Source organism: Dipodomys ordii, unplaced genomic scaffold (genome assembly GCF_000151885.1).
Source record: "Dipodomys ordii isolate 6190 unplaced genomic scaffold, Dord_2.0 Scaffold152, whole genome shotgun sequence".
In the NCBI taxonomy this organism is placed as follows: Eukaryota; Metazoa; Chordata; class Mammalia; order Rodentia; family Heteromyidae; genus Dipodomys; species Dipodomys ordii.
This window is the reverse complement of record NW_012267368.1, coordinates 590,442-609,693: the sequence shown is the minus strand read 5'-3', so window position 1 is coordinate 609,693 and position 19,252 is coordinate 590,442. Positions and strand designations below refer to the sequence as shown.

The 19,252-nt window shown below is 37.1% G+C and overlaps 1 protein-coding gene across 1 annotated transcript in view; it reads right to left on the bottom strand.

Moving 5' to 3' along the window:
• Bckdhb (branched chain keto acid dehydrogenase E1, beta polypeptide) overlaps positions 1–19,252 on the bottom strand; it is a 168,314-nt gene that overhangs the window by 39,716 nt on the left and 109,346 nt on the right. Inside the window, exon 8 of the mRNA XM_013032267.1 lies at positions 10,570–10,656. Within this exon, the coding sequence (XP_012887721.1) occupies positions 10,570–10,656 (87 nt within the window). The remainder of the gene's footprint in view (positions 1–10,569; positions 10,657–19,252) is intronic.

The following is a 19,252-nucleotide window of genomic DNA, read 5'->3' as shown; positions in this document are numbered from 1 at the left end:
AAGAAGGCATTTGACATTAAGGCCTTTGAACTCAGTACCTTGTTTTTGTTAGGCAAGCACTCTACCATTTAAGCCACAACTGAGATGCTCCCGTTTCCTGTATAGCTGGGATTACAGGCAGGCATCATCAGCACCACACCTACTCCTTGCTCTTTGAGGTAAGTCCTTTCTAACTTCTTGGCAGGGCTGACCCTCAACTCCTATCCTCCTATCTCTATCCTCCACAAGAGGTTACAATATGAGACACCGTGTCTGTTCCAAGAAAGCTGCACTCAATTTACAGAAATCACTACTGAGTTGTAACTCCATTGTTATGGATCCTTTACTTAAAATTTAATTGTACAACAAACATGCTGGATGATATTTCCATAAAGTAACATTATTATTATGTAGGTAATTATACATTCTGGCTTCTGGGAGTAACCTGATCTAACCCAGTTGGGAAGGTAACGTAAATGCTGCATTATTCCAGGAACAGCTGAGAGTCTGCCTGTCTCTATAACAAACTTCCTCTTCAGATAAACACATGAGAAGTTTCAGATATTGATGGGAAGGGGAGAGAAGTGTAACAGGTAGACTGGCAGAAAGTGGGTCTAATTTCCATCTCCATAGCAACTAGTCCATTCTTTCCTCCTTAGTCTGATACTGTACTTATCCTAATTTACATGTCAGCTCTATGACGTCCAGATGACCAACGGCTCATAAAAGCAATGCAAATATAAAAGTCACACATAAAATGTGTGACTTGCATATATCATGGAAACATAAATCTATTATTAAAAATCTGGCTTTCACTTATCACAATACCATTAACTATATGATAGTGATCATATCTACTTTTATGTCACTAGAAAATAAACTTTGAATAATGAGGTTTCACTAATAACAAAAACCTTTGTAATTTACCCATAAACTACTTATCAAGTTTAAGCCCCCAAGAGTTCACACCTGCAATCCTAGCAACTCAGAAGGATGAGCTGTGAGGATCATGATTTGAAGCAAGCTTCAGCAGGAAAGTCTGTCAATTAATCACTAAAAGAGCCAAAGTGGAGCTGTGGCTCAAGAGATAGTGTTAACCTTGAGCTTTTTTTGTTATTATTGTGAAAATACCATACAGAGGAGTTACAATTACATGGGCAAGGTAATGAGTACATTTCTTATCAAGCATTGTTGCCTCCTGCTTTGTTTCCCCTTCCCATCCCTTCCCATCTCCCCCCCCCAAAGTTGTAAAGTTCGTTTTTCTCCATAATGACTTGTACATCTCATTGTTGCAATGGGTCCACCTGTATCCCTATTTAAACAGTTTGTTTTTGCACTTCCCCTCCACAAATTATACCAACATCAAAAAGCTCAGGTACAGTGCCCAGTCTCTGAGCTTAAGCCCCAGAACCAGCAAGAAAAAAACAAACATTCAACAACAAAAAATGCTATTGGTATCTTAGAAACTACCTGTTGTATAGTAAAAGCTAAGATACCATCAATGGTAAATTATCCTCCAGGCCTGAGCCCAATCATCCTTCCCTTAACTCAGAAGAAACAACCACATGTAGAGCACAGAATTGTAGCCTCCCAATACTTTCTTTTTTGCCAGTGCTAGGACTTGAACTCTGAGCCTGGACACTGTCCCTCAGCCTCCTTCATGATCAAAGCTGGCACTCCATTTCCGACTTTTTCTGTGATTAATTTGGAGATAGGAGTCTCATGGACTTCCCTGCCAGGCTAGCTTCCAACTGTGATCCTAAGATCTTAACTTCCTGAATAGCTAGGATTACAGGTGTGAGCCACCGGACACCTGGCCCAAGTATGTTATGTTAAGGCTCAGAGTTCCCCTGAGCAAAAATAAATTAATTAACTGATTGCAATGAGTCAAGCCTTAGTTTGAAAAAAGGAACATTTTAATTGAGATAACACAAAAAATCCATTTAATCAAAATCATTAGCCGGTCGTGGGGCCTGAACTCTGGGCCTGGGCGCTATCCCTCAGCTCTTCAGCTCAAGGCTAGTGCTCTACCACTTGAGCCACAGCGCCACTTCCGGCTTTTTTCTTTTTGCTTATGTGGTGCTGGGGAATGGAACCCAGGGCCTCATGTATGCAAGGCAAGTGCTCTACCACTGAGCCACCTTCCCAGCCCACTCACGTTTTAAAATTAGATAAAGCTAGAGGCCTGATACCAACAGAGCAAGCAAAAGGCTCAAAGTTTAAACTCCAGTATTAACAGAACAAAGGCTTAAAAAGTCCCTTCTTCTTTTAACACACCTTAAAACAAAATAATCATTCATTTCCCAATCAAATTGAAATTACCAGACATTTCTGCAAATTAAGATGACATCTTAAAATTTTACATTAATGATGACAAAGCCAGAAAATCAAAACAATTATAAGCTAGGTGATTTCTACTTACAGCTTTCACTTATAACCGCTAGTTTTCTTGTAATAAGTGTTGATTATAATTTTCACAAGGGATGAAATTCAAATTGAGCAGAAAACTCAATAACATCAGTTAACCCTTATTTTAATGTCTACTTTAAACTGAAACATGTGTCTGGGACTGCAGACTCATTCCTGAGAAGAGATAATGTCTCTTACAATGAAACACAAACTAATTTGATCAATACATTTCACTGTGCTAAATCACCCAGTTGAAATGCTCTTTCAGCTTTACAAACATGACTGTCTAGCAAGAGGCAAAACAAAGCAGACAGTTCAGTTCTGTATTCCAGGACTGGCTTAGGTCATGGATAGGCTCTCTGCTGCCTAAAAGTCTTCTGTAAAAAAAATTTAAATAAATTAATTGTAATCTGACAGTTGTTAAAACAGTGTTTCATAATTAACATATAGAAATTCAATATTCCTTTACACCCAATAAGAAAATGCAGTATTTTCAGTCAGTTACAATTTTCTAACGAGACTTTGATCACGGCACTGAATCAAAACTACAACTCTTTTGGGGCCAATGGTGGTAGAACAACTAACGGTTTAATAAAATACCAGAATACCACTGGGAACAACTAATAGTTTAACAAAACACCAGAATAACAAAAGCTGAAGCATGTTTTGTCTGTCCACGGTGAGGTCAAGGGAAGGAGAGTGGAGGAATGGTGAAAGGAGGGGTGGGGAATGCAGTCGGGATACTCACTGTTCACGTGTGAAAATAGAAGCAGGTCGTTTGAGGGGATAGGTGGGGTTGGGAGAGCCAGGGGAGAATGATGGAAGGGAGGGCATTGCTCAAGATGCATTGTACTCATACACTGACAAGTCGATTTGGAACTCCTTTGTGCAACCACTTAACGATAATAAAAAATAAAATAAAGGTACCAAGTCATACAAACCACTGGAACTTTCAAAGAAAGGAATCTTTTTCCTTCAGAGAACCTATTTTACTAGTTTGTGGTACTTCCACAGTGAATACAGAAATACAAGCATGTTCCTCAGACTCACAGAAAAAGGAGGTTCTCTGCTGGTTACTTGGAGATAAAGTGGCACAGACTTCCCTGCCCAGGCTGGGTTTGAATCACAGTCCTCAGATCTCAGCCTCCTCAGTAGCTAAGGTTAAAGCCCTGAGCCATTAGTACCTAGCTTCTCCCACAGTTTTAAATACCAATAATAACTCTGAGCATTATTTTTGAGTTCTAATTATGTCCCATATTCACATACTTGTTTGTGCCAGTCCTGGGGCTTAAACTTAGGGAGGGGGTGAGGGGGCTTGGGTGCTCTCCCTGAACTTTTTGCTCAAGACTAGTGCTCTACCACTTGAGTAAGAGTCTCATAGGCTTTCTTGCCCCGGTTATCTTTGAACCATGATCATCAGATCTCAAACTCCTGAGTAGCTATGATTTTAGGTGTGAGCCATTGGCACCCAGCTGTAAGGTATGTTTTTAATATATTAAATGGGAAAAATTGGAATTTCTCTCCATACCAGTTAGCTCTCCTGTGTCAAATCTATTTTCTCCACACACAAAAAATACTTAATACTATGGTTAGAATCTTGCTCCTACCTTTCAGTCTTCAGTTTGCTACTCTGTAGCCATACCAACACCACTGTGACTCCCAGACTGGTGAATACCTTGTACGCCTGCTTACCTTCCTTCTTCCTGAAATATCTATCCACCTTCACTCCCGAGGACAATATTCAGCTTTTTAAGAGTTGACTTAGTGGTCACATCTGGTTTAGGTGACAGTCCTCTGAATGTTGTATCCTATAATTATCAGTTTATTTCTTCTAATACAGTCCAAGTGGTCTAAAATACGGACTCCATTTCTTAGACCAAATGCCTATCTTGAGGCAAGAATGAATGATTATTCAGGAAATGGCCAGTGTAATCATCATACTGGAGTCAAAAATGGATGAGAGAAACATTACTGGGAACACAGGCTTGCGTAACCCAAGCTTTCGATCATTGACAAAAAGACATTGTTGTAATGAGAGGTGCACTGAAATGTTCAAGCAGAAAATGAAAAGAAAAAATGTTTTGATGAGTGTTTAAAGAAAACAATGGATAATACTGTGTCAAGAAGTGAGAGGCAAAAGACAAAGGTAAGAAGAGACTTAAAAAGATCCAGAAACAAGGAGAAGCCGGTGGTTCACAGCCATAATCTTGGCTACTCAAGAGGCTGAGATCTGAGGATCATGGTTCAAAGCCAACCTGGACAGCCCGTGAGACTTTACTCAAGTGATCTCCAATCAACCAGCAAAAACCTAGAACTGCAAGTATGGGTCAGGTAGAAGAGAACTAAGAGCAAAAAAGCTGCGCAAGGGTGGAGGACTTAAACTCTAGATCCAGTATAGTCTCACGTGCGTGTGCATGCATGGACACACACAAACACACACACACCTAACAGTGAAGAAATAGCTGCAGAAAAATGACTTCACTTTTTCAAAAGTTGTTTTCCTTAAACTGATGAACACCAACATACTCATTTCTGCCTATCTCACTGTTTCCTGATAAAATCCTTCCACACAACTATTTTATAGGATCAATTTTGCCTCTCTCCTTAGCAAGAAACAGGAATTTTGAGTCTGATGCCCAACAGCAGAATTGAGTAGCCATGGAAATGGTCAGCTACCCAAGCAAGGCCGGGGGAAGAAGACAGAGCAGGTGCTGGCAACATGGTCACACCTCCATTAGCAAGCAAAAAAGCTGACAAGAAAGAGATCAATCCAGGGTGGGAGGATGGCTGGGGTTGAATGCAGTCATAAAACCACCCCATCCATGAGGATTCCCTGGATAGTTTAGCTTTTAATCCCTATCTGTAGCCAAGGAGGTAGTTTATAGAACAGTCAATAGAATTCAGGAATAATTGAGTTTTTAAAAGGTCAGCCTGTATCTGAATACTCTATACCGAACTGCTTTTCTGATACTCTGGCTCCATCTTTTAGCAAAGAAGTATACTTCTCTTATTGTTTTATTTGCTGTTGGAAAAATGCTTTATACCACTGTTGAGGAGATTTAAAAAAAAAAAACTAAGACGACAAACTTGTAGTAAACTACTCATCCAATTATTATTTCAATGGTTTCCTCTGCGGAGTCTTAATTTATCAACATAGTTCAAACAAGTAAAAATGACCAAAAAACAAAAAAGAAAAAAAAGCCCTCAAGACCATTCAGAATCTTTTTCTTTCCCCACCTTCAAACTGATGTTTTTAACACTTTGTACTTTGACAGGCTCCTGTGGCTCATGCCTGTAATCTTAGCTACTCAAGAGGCTGAGAACTTTAGATTATGGTTCAAAGCCAACCTGGGTAATGAAGTCTATGAGACTCATCACAAATCAGCAAAAAGTCTTAAGTGTGGTTGTGGCTCATATGGTAGAATGCCAGCTGTGAACTCAAAGGCTAAAAGACACTCCCAGTCTTTGAGTTCAGATCCACAGTACTGGCACACATACAAACACACACACACACACACACACACACACCAACATCAACAAAAAACCCCATCACTTTAAGAGACAACAACAAAAACATCCCACTAAATAAACCTTTCACACTTGACAAAATGAGAAAAGCAAAATTCCTTTTGTTGAAAGTAATGAAACTTTCCTTTTCCACAAGGATTTATGTAGTCCCTATAAAAAAAAATCAAACGATTGGAATCTGATTACCTTGAAATATCCATATCGGTACGCACCATTTCGGAGTTTTTATTCTCAGAAAAGAGACCGCACAGAAAGGATAAAACAATGGTATGGAAAGTTACCATCCTCTCCAACTGGACTCTTTATTGCAAACTTATTGCTTCCATGTGTTTGAAAAAAAAAAAAAAGGAAAAACCCTCAAACCTTAAAGCCAACCACAATCCTTAAAATTTTTGGCGCTTTTATTAAGCATTAACTCCAGAGAAATAAATTAATTAATCATTTTTATGATCTCACAATTCTATCACTCTGAAGACATCATATGGAAATGGGTAGGAAATTAATAATGACTATGGGTTTCTAAGATGTTTGAAGACACCATGCTATTTAAAGTTGCTAAAATACCACAGGTCAGTTGGCCTTGGCATTTTTATAAAGCCTATGTTGAAAACTGCATTCTAGAACACATAAATCAACTTGGGGAAAGTTTAAATGAATGATATTAGTGATATTTTGGTACAGCCAAAAAAGGGCATTTTCTTTGAAAATCTGTGGTTACGTAAAGCTGAAAAAGGCAAGCATGACAAAAACTTATTTTATGTAGTTTTCTGAAACAACGAAATCTTTGCTTAACCTACCCCTTGAAAAAGTCAATCAATGAACTGCTTAACCTCTATTGTCTCTGTACCTTTCTACAAAATCAGGAGGCAAAATGTAGGACTCGAAGAAGCACTTCAAGTTTCGGTATGTGTCAAATAAAAGAGAAGGAAGAAAAAGCTCTCTCGCCCCAAAGTGAGAACAGATGGGAATGTAAAATTCGATGGAAGGAGACAGGGAAGCTCTGGACGATGGAGCAAGAAACCTTTCCCAGAGGGGGCCGCGTGCGGCAGACCCCGGCTTGTTCTGCTGCCCAGCTAACCTCCACATGAAATGCAAGCAAAATGCAAAGCAGTGATGATTAAATGCTAGAGATTTAAATTTTGCCATCACTGATTTATTAAATAGTAATTTTAATAGGAATTAGTGGGAAATATTTATAATTATATGTGCGGTAATCAACATAACTTAGTCAAGTAAGTTTTATGGACGTTGAATTACTCCATGCTATGTTAATTTAAATGGTTTTAAATAAAATAAATGACTGAAAAACGAGCCATAGGCATAAAGAGACTTAGGATGTGGACAAGGCACTCCTTTTCTGATGAGAGAGCCATCTGCTGTAAATTAAAGAGCTATGTAAATAAATTATGACTACATTTTACATTCATTCTTTTCATTTTTTATCTATATAACTAAAAATAATATTTCAATAGTAATTCCGAAAACATAGTAACACTGTAAAATATGTTCCTCTATTTCATATTTAATTCGAAGTAGCTTTAAACCCAAAAACTGTCGATGTCAAAAACTTTAAAGGATGTTTATTGCCTCACGTACTAGCTTCTCTTCAATACTATTTAATTTATAATTTAAAATTTGAGTAAAACAGCATATTTCAGATTTTCAGGGATTCTCAGATTTTAATGTGCCAAACCCCTGTAATTCTACTATTGGTAATCATTCTTGTAAAATATTATGAGTAATTTTGTGGTATTAACCATCGGATTATTGAAAGCTATCAACATCTTCAATAAAAACAGGTTTTGTAAACCAATTCCTTTTTAATCATTCTCACATAAAATTTAGACTCAATTGCTGCAACAATGAGAATAACTCAACTCTTTCCCTAATCGTACCCGAATTTATAGATCATTCTTATTCATAACTTCAAACTTCTTTTCCTAGACAACAACAAAAATGTCCTTCATGTATGTTTTCCTGCCACCCCAAAGAGCTTGCTTTCAGTATCTTAATGCCCCTTTATCATTTTTGTTTTTATTCATACAACATATACATGACAAAAAAATAGAGAAATATGAAAGTGACTGCATGGCATATTCAAGTAGTTTCAGTTTCAACAACTCAGGCTCTTGGTAACTTGACACAAGTTTCATTACAAATACAGAAGCAACGCCATAAGATCGGGCTACATGAAGCCCACTTCACTTATTTGAATATGTGCACAAAGCAATTATTGAAAAGCAGATTTTGTTATCCAGAGTGCTCAAAATTATACACAAACTTTTTACTGAAAAAAAAGAGGAATTTCAACTTCCTGGCTTTTATTCTGTATCTCCCTTATCAAGAGATAAAACGGACAAAAGGTAAATATTTGGGGATTTTTGTGCTCATTAAATTGTTCTATAATTATTTTCTGCCCACTGTGCAAATAAACACAAACTAAGAAAACACCACAAGCCTTTTTCAAATTCATCCTCACATTAATAAATCTAAATTCTAATTACCCAAAGTATTAAATGCAGATTCCTCCTACAAATTTAATAGTATTGTGGTTCACTGGCTGAATAATTTTGCCATGAAAAACAACTTTATAATGAATCCAAAATTTCTATCTTCCTCTGGAGAGAGAGCAGACTTTGAATAAAGAATGCATATGTATATGCTTAACGTTCGCTCAAGATTCCTGGATGGGTTCCACGTATGTGTGACTCTGAGCAGGCTAAGTTGAGCACTGTGGATGACAAATGCTCATCAGTGAAAGGAATACAGTTGATTTAGACCAGTATTCTCAGATGCCTGAAAACATCTGAATGCATTCTTGAACGTCTTTGTTTTGGAGTTTTCATATTACAATATACACATGATTATATGGTAGATAAATCTCTGTGACATCTTTTATCATCAATTGTGACAGAGCTGCAGGATCTGAGTTTGATACATTTATGTTTTTTTGGTGTTGGCTAGTTATAATGCCTGTGTTTAACTCTTAACACAGTGTTAAGAATATGCTTGGGATATGAGGCAGATCGTTCCATAAACACAAATGCACATAGTATGCAAAACCAAGACACGCGATCATCTTCCTAAGTCTTTTCCAGTTTGAAAACTAAGTCAGACTCTACTGCAGAAAACTGATGGAGAAAAATAGTTTTAAGCATATTTAGAGAAAATAAGCTGCATAGGGAGTATGATTTCTAATTCTACTTACATTCTAATAGAAATCTTTTTACAAGTAGACCAAATGAAAGTTTCGATAAAACAAAACACAGCAAGGCTGTCATGTCTATGAGCAGTAACCATTACAGCTTCCAATGGTTCAGTACACTATGTATTAACCAGGATTCAGAAAAGCTGGTTTCTTTTCCCAGCTTTGCCACTGGCTTGGAATAATATCTTAGCATTCGAGTGACTCATTCTTTGAGCCCTCATTTTCTACAGTTTCAGTACACTAATTATTCTACTCAATCAATAAAATATATAATAAATACCTGATACACCATACTTAAAAGATACTAATTGAATAAATAGAAAAACAACTTATCTATAAAACACCAGTGACTGCTTTCCTTGTCACAGTATAATTTTCAATCAAATACAGTTATGGAGTTTTTTAACATTATGGTTAAATATGCTTCATATTAATTTTAAAATGTAGGTAATTTTGTTCGTTAGTCCTTTAAAATATTCTACAAGTAAAAATCCTTTATTTTTAAAATTTTAAAGATATTTTTGTGACTACTTATCAGAATTTCATTCTTATGATTATATATTACAGTTTTGTATAACAAATTATTAAGTCACATTTTCAAAGGAAATTCTCTACTTACATGTACCTTAGTAATTAAAGCACCTGACACCAGTAAAGAGAAATATAGGGTTTGCAAAGTGAGAAGATAGTCTGAACTTAAAACACGTGTCCTTTTCATGTAAAACACGTTTTAATTTAAATGTTAGTGAAAAAAACTTAAAATGATGTATGTCACACTGTGCATTTCAGAATCAACCCATTTTATACCAGTGTAAGTTTATTTTTAAGTTTGTTAAAAGAGAACCATCAAGTTAAAATTAACACAGGAATAAACGTTTAAAAAAATCCAAAAAGAAGTATTCAGGAATGTTTTCTTGATCTGCAGTATCTTGAAAACAATTTTTAAAAGGAAAATTTTAAGTTATTTCTACACCAGTGCCAATAACATCATAAATTTGCTTATTAAGTAACTTAATGAATTATTTTAAAATTTTCTTATTGGAATGAAATGATTGACTTCTGAAAAGCTTCACTTTTAGAGAGTAAAGGCTATAAAAATCTAACATCCATTTCATAATCAGCTCAACTTCATAACAACCTTCACAGTTTTTTTTAAAAGAATTAGATTGAAACTTAAGAATGTTTTCTTTTCCTGTTAACCCAGCAGATATAACTGAAGTCATTCATTTAGTAAACTCATTTCAAACTTTCTTCTTCCCATAAGGGATTTTTCCACTCGTATTAATTTAAGACTTCTTTTCTACAAGATAGAATTACATGATTATGTGAAGGAGAGCACAGTGTACATGGAAAGTGCGCATGTGCAGAACGTACATTGGTCCACTGTGGCAAGTCACTTTTTCCCTCTGGAACAGCCGCCCTGACACACACGCAGGTCACCCTACCTGGACGGTGGAGCTGATCTCGGAGGCAAAGCCGCCTGTCAGAGGAGCCTCGTGACTGATAAGGAGTCGCCCCGTTTTGACCACAGACTGAAAAAGAAACAGGCATTCTGATATTGAACAGAACATGCATCTCAAGCATACGCTGACACTTCCATTCAATAATAAAAAGAAATTATTTAAATGCAATGAATCACACAAAGCCATTGTGCTTATGCTTAATGAATTCACAACTCCCTCTCAGCCAGCAATTTTCTGAATTTAATACTATGAAAAAATGTTCAATGTAGCTTATCATCCCAGTACAAAACAGATTTATAATTCTATGTGGCATGTCATTAAATGTGCAACTATTTTAGCAGGTATTGGGGGGGCTTTATGAATGAAATTAGTTTCATTATTTCATACCTCAAAATCAATTTTTTTCTTCATATTATTACTTTAGGAGTGAAAGTACTTTTTCGTTGGGGATAGATTTCCATATAGATAGCAATCGTTTTGGGAACTAGAGTTTGCAGAAAAGGAAAAGACAAAAAGAGTATGAAAAACCTGTAACAAAGCAAAAAGGTCGAACTAGCAGATACTCAAAGAAGCTTCCAGAGAAAAGTAAGAAATGAGACTGGAAAGGTGGCTCAGTGGTAGAGTGCTTGCCTAGCATGCATGAAGCCCCTGGGTTCGATTCCTCAGCACCACATACACAGAAAAAGCCAGAAGTGGCGCTGTGGCTCAAGTGGTGGCCTTAAGCAAAAGAAGCTCAGGGACAGTACCCGTGCCTTGAGTTCTGAATTCATGCCCCAGGACTGGCAAAAAAAAAAAATACCAAAAGGAAAAGTAAGAAATGACCGTGGAAGCAGAAGGGGCTGACTTTATTCAAGGTGAGCAAGAATCTGCTAAGTGGCCATGGCTCCATTTTAATGAAGAAGCCATCACAGTAAGTATATATGCATATGACTACTCACACTGTGCATAATTTGCTAAGTACAATCCAAAGGTAGACCTACGGTATAACAGAGGACGTCATCTGGGTTGGGAGGAAGAACTATTAAAATCAACAGCAAATTACAGCTTGTAATGTACTGCACTGTATTACTATAGGGAAGTGGCCATTTCTTCCCTACGTTTGTAACAATGTGTGATCACCTCTTTTAAAGTCTATGTTACTATTTTAGGAATATAAAATTAAATCTTCCAAGAAAAAGTAAGCATCAAGAAGAAAAGATTTAGTTCATTCTAAGCAGTTAAGACTTCAGAATTTAAAAGGTATGGTAGCCACTGGAGCCAGCAGATGTTAAACCCAAGATATGGCCAGAAGCCATACAAAAATAAGTTACTACATTTACCAAGAAAATAGTGATGGAAGAACATAAAATTTTATGAACACCTTAATGAATTCCATCATAGCTCCAGTGAAACATTACTACAGGTATTTTATATTTTATGACTGTTCATTCATTGTGCCATTTCCATAAATGAAATTTCAATGTATTTAGAAATATAAATAACAAAAACATTACACAAGCAACAAGAGACACATATGTTTTAGTGTTCTCTAAAAGACATTCTTTTAGCCAAGTGTCTGGGGCTCTTGCTTGTAATCCTAACTATTCAGGAGGCTGAGATCTGAGGATCATGGTTCAAAGCACCAGGCAAAACAGAAAAATCCATGAGACCCTTACCTCCAATTAACCAGCAAAAAGCCAGCCTTGAGCAAAATAGCTAAGGGAGAGAGTGATGACCTTGAGTTCAAGCACCCAAAAAAAAAATCTTCCTTTAAGGTGAGGCAATTTAAATAATAAGACCTCTCTTAAAGTTCTTAAACCCAGAACTCTGCCAACATGGAATAGATGAGGAGTAACTGAGCCTCCATCCATCTCAGACAGATGGTGCATCTTAAAGTTCTAGCCCATAAAAATAAGAAACTTGTCTCAAAATGTTGCTCTTAGACTAAAACTCTACTCTAGAGTTTAGCCCTGTGGAGTGAACAAAAGCCTCCTAATCTGGGGCTCCAGAAACACCATAACTACGAGAAAGAGAACCACAGGCTCTCTGTGCACCGTTGGGCAGGGAACTGCTAAACATACAAATGTACTTCAATACCATTGAGTGCAGGATGTTTGAGTCCACTGCTAAAATAAGTTGCAGCACACTGCACTGTCATTTTTGTGGGGGGTGGGAGGGGAACCACAGCAGTAGGTTCCCCAAGAAACACATCTCACCATGTAGGTGGAGCCAATCAATACAGGTATCAAAGAAAGTAGAGTTCTTCAACATTTGTCTGTGCCATACTTAAAATTGCCATTCTCAAATGAGTTGTACTGACAGACACAGAAGGAGTTCTACCAATTTCTAACGCACAAGGAGCTAGAAGGGACATACAATAGGAAGTAATTGCAGTGGGTTTGTGGAAACTGACACTTCACACAGCAAGTAAGAGGGATGTGGGAAGAGAAGAGTCAGGGTAATAATCGTAAAGACCTCACCATCACCCAGAACACAGCGTGCATTCTCTCAGCCGAGGATTTTATGCTCATTGTTTCTTTCAACTCAGAAAGCACTTAAGTTTCATTTTTGATTCTTAAAAAAATCATCTCTTATTTCCAAAAAGTATAAAATGCATAACATTGATATTTTAGTCAAGCTCTCAAAGAATTTTCATATATTGAACTGTCTCTAAATACAACTCAACACTGTTGAAACATAAAATTCTATTTAATATATGCTTTTTATTCCCAATTTTAATTTACTAAAAGTCCTTAAGATTACTTCTATACCATTTTAGAAATAAACACTTTATTAATACTGTGATGAGTTCATTAAAGTTTATAAAACTAAAGGACATTACTCTTTCTATTATTTGTATTTCAATTTAAGAGATCATGAATAAATATATAAATTATATTATAAATCTATTATATTATAAAACAACACATATCATATTGCTATATTTATAATATTTATTCATATTATAAATATTTCAAATACAATATAATATATACTATATATTAGTGCCTGCACTGGGGCTTGAACTCAGGGCCTAGGCACTGTCCTTGAGCCCTCACTCAAAGTTCATGCTCTAGTACTTTAGCCACATCTACACTCATAGCTTTTTGCTGGTGAACTGGAGTTGAGAGTCTCAAGGATTTTCCTCCTCAGGCTGGCTTTGAACCACAATTCTCAGATCTCAGCCATCCTGAGTAGCTAGGATTAGAGGGCTAAGACACCAGCACTTGACTAAATTATATAAGGTCAACGTAGACAAAATGACATATATAACTATTGGGAAATCTCCCTAACCAACTTGTAACATTTGGGTGAAATTTAATAAATGTTAAAATGGTGGTTTTCAATGGGTAGGGCCATTAAACTTTTGAAAATAAATAACTACACAGATACAAATATTCATACTACTTAAAAGTTTGTTTTCTTGGGAAGAAATGTTTTCAAGTTGTCAAGTTTCCCTCTGAGATAAATGTATTTCTCCACTTGAAAAAAATGTTTAAGAGTTTAAACAATTTTCAATGTGAAGCGGAACCAATCAAAGCCAGGAAAGATCACATAAGGCCGGATTTTCCAAGATCTCTGCTCTTCCAACTTTTGCTTCTGGCTTCTGTTCCACGGTGCATGAAGCGCCGAGGAGTTCCAGGTGACAGACGGCACCAGGGACAGTGAAGCCAATCACAGAACAGCTATAAAGAACTGTTCTGTGTGTCATCTACCCTCAACCAGAAAACAAAACAAAACTTTGTTCTTCTCAAGGGTTTAAAAGTCCCGTCAAATAAGCTTTCAAACAGCCCCAAAATGGCTAGGAGTTTTCACACTTCCAACACATTCTTTCCCAAGCATATCCGTGAAATCCCAACAGCAAACACATCACATAGCAAGCAACACCAATACCACAGCAGCCAAACTCAGATGGACCTGTGATGCCAATCTGCTCCTCGTTTGGAGATTCATTCTATGACTTTTCCCGCTGTCCACTTTCTGCACACACATCTTTATTACCGTGATAAATGAAAGCTGTCTCTTCAGAATACCTAGCACAATGCTTTGAACCTGACACTTCAGAAACATTAACAGATACAAATCTATTATCACAAATGCATATCACCCTTTTTATTTCTTTACGCTATTATAAAATCCATGTTTTAAGGTATGAAAGTGTGTACTTCAACACATCCTAGAATAATTGTTCAGAATAATTAGAATAATTTAGTTATGACAGAAGACTTAAAGTTGATACTTTAACATAGCTTTTCAAGTTTAATTTGAATCGATCATTAACAGATTCACAGACATCAAACTTGTACATACCTACTGGTACCCTGTGATCGTTCACCATGTGAGCATAGATGGGGCTTAACAAGAAGGCACCTGGAGTGATGCAGAGCTGTTGAGTTACACACTTTGTGCAAATGATCGCACAGACTTTGGCTGCCCAAATGTCGAACATATGTTTTAGTGAATATAGCCTTTAAAGGTTTTAACACAATCCAACCAGGAAAACTATTAAGCTGTCATTCCAGGGGAAAATGATACAGACAGGGAGACCATTTAGCTTGCATGTGCCTGGTAGGGCATTCAGAAAGTAATATATGTAATGTTTCTTACCATTTCTAGCACAATTTTCTCCCTTCAGACAAATGAATCTTACCAACAAAATTTAGCAACTATTTTCACTGCTGAGAAGATATGGTAAGCTAGACCATTGATAGCACTGTTAACAACAGCTATCTAAATAAAAAGCTAATGAAAGAGCAAATAAAACAGCAAAGCTGGCCTTCATTAGCTACTCAAATACATTAAACATTTACAACTAAGGGTTAAATCCCAACACACGTTTTATTAGCTAATGGAATATATTAATCCATAATTATGCAATCTAGAATCATTAAAGACAGGGTATCGATCAACTTCAGATGTCAATGCAAATAGATTAAAAAAGTATTTTAAAATATTTTCATGTTTGGGTTGGCCAAATATCTTTGATAAGTTAGCCAGAAAACCCTGACAATTATTCCCAGGCTGACAAATGCATTAATCCATGGCTAATAACCACTATGAATGGGCAGGACTCCACATCTGACTGGCCAATGACATTCCACGGGACAAATACCAAGGTTACAAGAAAAAGAACAGTCCGAGCTCCACTGAAAGTTCTGGAAAGTCTAATTTGGCAAGAATTTTGATGACAGGGTTACAAATATTTTAATATCACAGGAGAATGGCGTAAACTGAGAAAAGCTAAATCCTCAGGGCTTTATCACCCATGTGGAAAAAAGTAGCTAAAGGAGCAAGCAGAGCACAATGAGAACCAAACCAACTCAAAAAGAAAAATAAGCAAATAACACGGACCCAGAAGGAAATGTTAGTTAAATTTTCAGCTCTCAATGATTTTCTCTTTCCTCCATTATTTATATGATCACAGTTGAAATACCAAAGAAACTAAGAAAATCCATTTGACAAGATTAGACATGGATATCTTTTGAAAGCTACTTCAAAATATTCTAGGTAGCCGGGTACCAATGCCTCATGCCTATCCTCCTAGCTACTCAGGAGGCTGAGAGATCTGAGGATTGCAGTTCAAAGTCAGCATGGGCAGAAAAGTCAGCGAGATTCTTATCTCCAATTAACCACCAAAAAAAAAAAAAAAAGGCTAGGAGTAGCGCTGTGGGTCAAGTGGTAGAGTGCTCGCCTTCAGCACACAAGTTCAGGGATAGCATTCAGGCCCAGAGTTCAAGCCCCAGGACCAGCACAAATAAATATACAGATAAATCTCTTTCTGTTCCTCAGCCGCCCCTTCCCAGCTTGTTTTCTAATACTCCCTCTGCGCTCTGGGAATGTCAAACCACAGGCTATTCCATAAACTGAATTTGACCCAGGGTGTGCTGCCTCTGACTTCTTTCCCCAAGCCGGCAGACATCCCTCAAGACCCCGCTCATCCAACCGCCTCCTGCCCAGTGTGGCCAGCTCACAACACACACCCTCTTTTTCTATCAAAGACTACATTTTCTCATAAAAATTTTGAGATCACCAATAATGCCAGGATATTCTACCACTCCTAAAGTCAGGATACAAGGACAGGGCTCCAAGCGCAGGGTTGGAGCAACACACAATGTATTTCTAACACTGGGAATTCATATCCACCCGAGAACAGCCCTGCAGAGGTGTGCTACGAGCCTCTGAAGACCTATTTATATTGTCTACTGCACAGGGCATACACGTATTCAACTGGGCCTGTCATGCTTGTTGTATCGGGACTTCAGGACAAATGAGTGTATTATGAAAGAGAAGTGATTTGAAAAGTCCATTCGCATATTCATTTGTTTCTTTATCTGGGAAAATATTCTTTGAGGGGAGAGGGGGTACTGGAGCTTGAACTCAGGGCCTAGGCACTGTCCCTGAGCTTTTGAGCTCAAGGCTGGTGCTCTAGCACTTGAGCCATAGCTTTACTTTCAGCTTTTTTGTGGTTAACTGGAGATAAGAAGAGTCACATGGACTGTCCTTCCCCAGCTGGTTTGAATTTCGATCCCCAGCCTGCTGAGTAGCTAAGATTCCAGGCATGAGCCACCAGCTCCCAGCATCTACAGGAATGATGCTATTTGCTGAATGTAGGATCTCTATCCCCCTCCTTCAACAGACAATAAATAAACCATTAAAAAAACTCATTAACAAATATTCTATGCCCAATAAAATATATGATGCACAATTGTGCATATGGGTGCTTATTGAATGCTGTTTACGTTGTTCACATTCACTCAGCAGGAGGACATGGTGATTTCCATAAACCACTCCCAAGCCACCAAAGTCTGGTCCCTTTCATCTCTTAGGAAAGGACAATAATGCCTTCTAAGACACTGAAAGTGCAACCCTAAAATTCAAGCAATTATAGTTCTGATTCTCACTGAGATCTGCCCTGGCCGATTATTCCCACATAGTTTTATCAGCTTTACAATAAAGTATGAGCAGTATAAAACATGTTTCTGTTTTTAATGTATTTTTTTTTCAAATACAGCATTGTAACAAATATATAAACACAAGGATGGGCATGAACATGATATATTTTCCTTTCTTATTCACAAAAGACCAACATGATTATAAATAAAAGCATCATACTAAACTTGCAGGCATTAGTAGACATATGAACAAGCAAAACCAGGCACATGAATTTGGCTTCAAAGTTTCTTGCTGATGTTTTATGTTTGCTTTGTTAGTTTAAACACCATGCAAAGTATTTCTACCTCTAGCTAAACAACATTTTTTTTCTACCAAAACGACTTTCTAACTATGAAGGCAGCAATTTCTCAAGTTTTCTTTTTAAATTTTTATTCTTATTCCTTTCTGATCAGCTCAGAGAGAAAAGCAATAGTTGAGAGCTAAAGAATGCCAACTAAGGAAGTCTGAGTCAGATTCATAGAAACCAGAAAATCACTTTCATCATCACCTTACTTTAGCATCTATATAATTTCTCAATAAACTTTGAATGCTGTATAAATGCTAAAGGTCATCAGTTCACATTAAAAACAAACTCTAGTCACTCACATGAGCTAATACTTGGGGGGAGGGAAGATGGGTTAACTGGGTCTCCGAAGGTTGATAATATGAGTTCCCACAGTGCCCTAGGGCAAAGCCTGCCTAGAAAAGAAACTTAAAGGCTGTTTTAAGTAATCATAAAACACAAGGGAAGACAGAATGTTGGTATTTAAAACATCAAGGCAATTGTTTTAAAAAAAATCAACACATTTGTTCCTCTCTAAAAATAACTGAAAAAACTGATTTTTTCTCTCTCCTAAAACCAACAGGAATTACTAATTTCTTCTTATAATTTATAAGTCTCCATTTGGCAAAGCTTTGCTCAAGTGTCGACAAAAGGGGAAATACTAGCCTGGCCATCGTGAGAGTGCTAACGGGTAGAAACTGACATCATCCCTTGCGCTCTGGGCTTAATGTGAATAATAAGAAAGTGACCCTAACCAAAACCAAGGTTGTCAGCCAGTTACATTGTACACTGCTGTTTTAAGCACGTATCAAGGGTACAATTTTCCATAAAGCCAGCTGGTTCCCTACCAAGGTAATACTTCTCTAAGGAAGGATCAAAAGCATAAACACTGCTACACTTCTGTATCACCATGGATAAATGCTTTGATTTCCTAGAACCCAGTCCAATTCTATTGGAGTAAATGGATTTTTAGTCAATTACGAAACAAAATTCATGTGTAGTTTCTAATACATGGGCAAGTCTGAAAATCTTTTGAGTCTTTTTTTGGCTGTGACTCAAAAAGGACTGCAGTAAACCTCAAAGAATGTTTCAGAAAAAAATTACACATTGAATATATAACCAAGATGGCAGATAGATAAATTATACAAATTTCATACTTTTATTAAAACCAAGATCGTGGGGAAAGTTATGCATATGACAAGTGGATACAGGAAAAGAAGCCTTTTAGCAGAAATAGTAGTATTTGTCCATGAAACATTCATTGATATTTTTTTTCATAAAGGAAATAAGGACACAGAGATAGAAATCTCAGTCAAAAATTATATTGGTAGTCAGGTGCCAGTCAGTACCTATATTTCATGAGATCTGAGGCTTTGAGGATCATAGTTCAAAACCAGCTCAAACAAATCCAACAGACTCTTATTTCCAATTAAACAGCAAAAGGCCAGAATTGGAGGTGTGGTTCAAGTG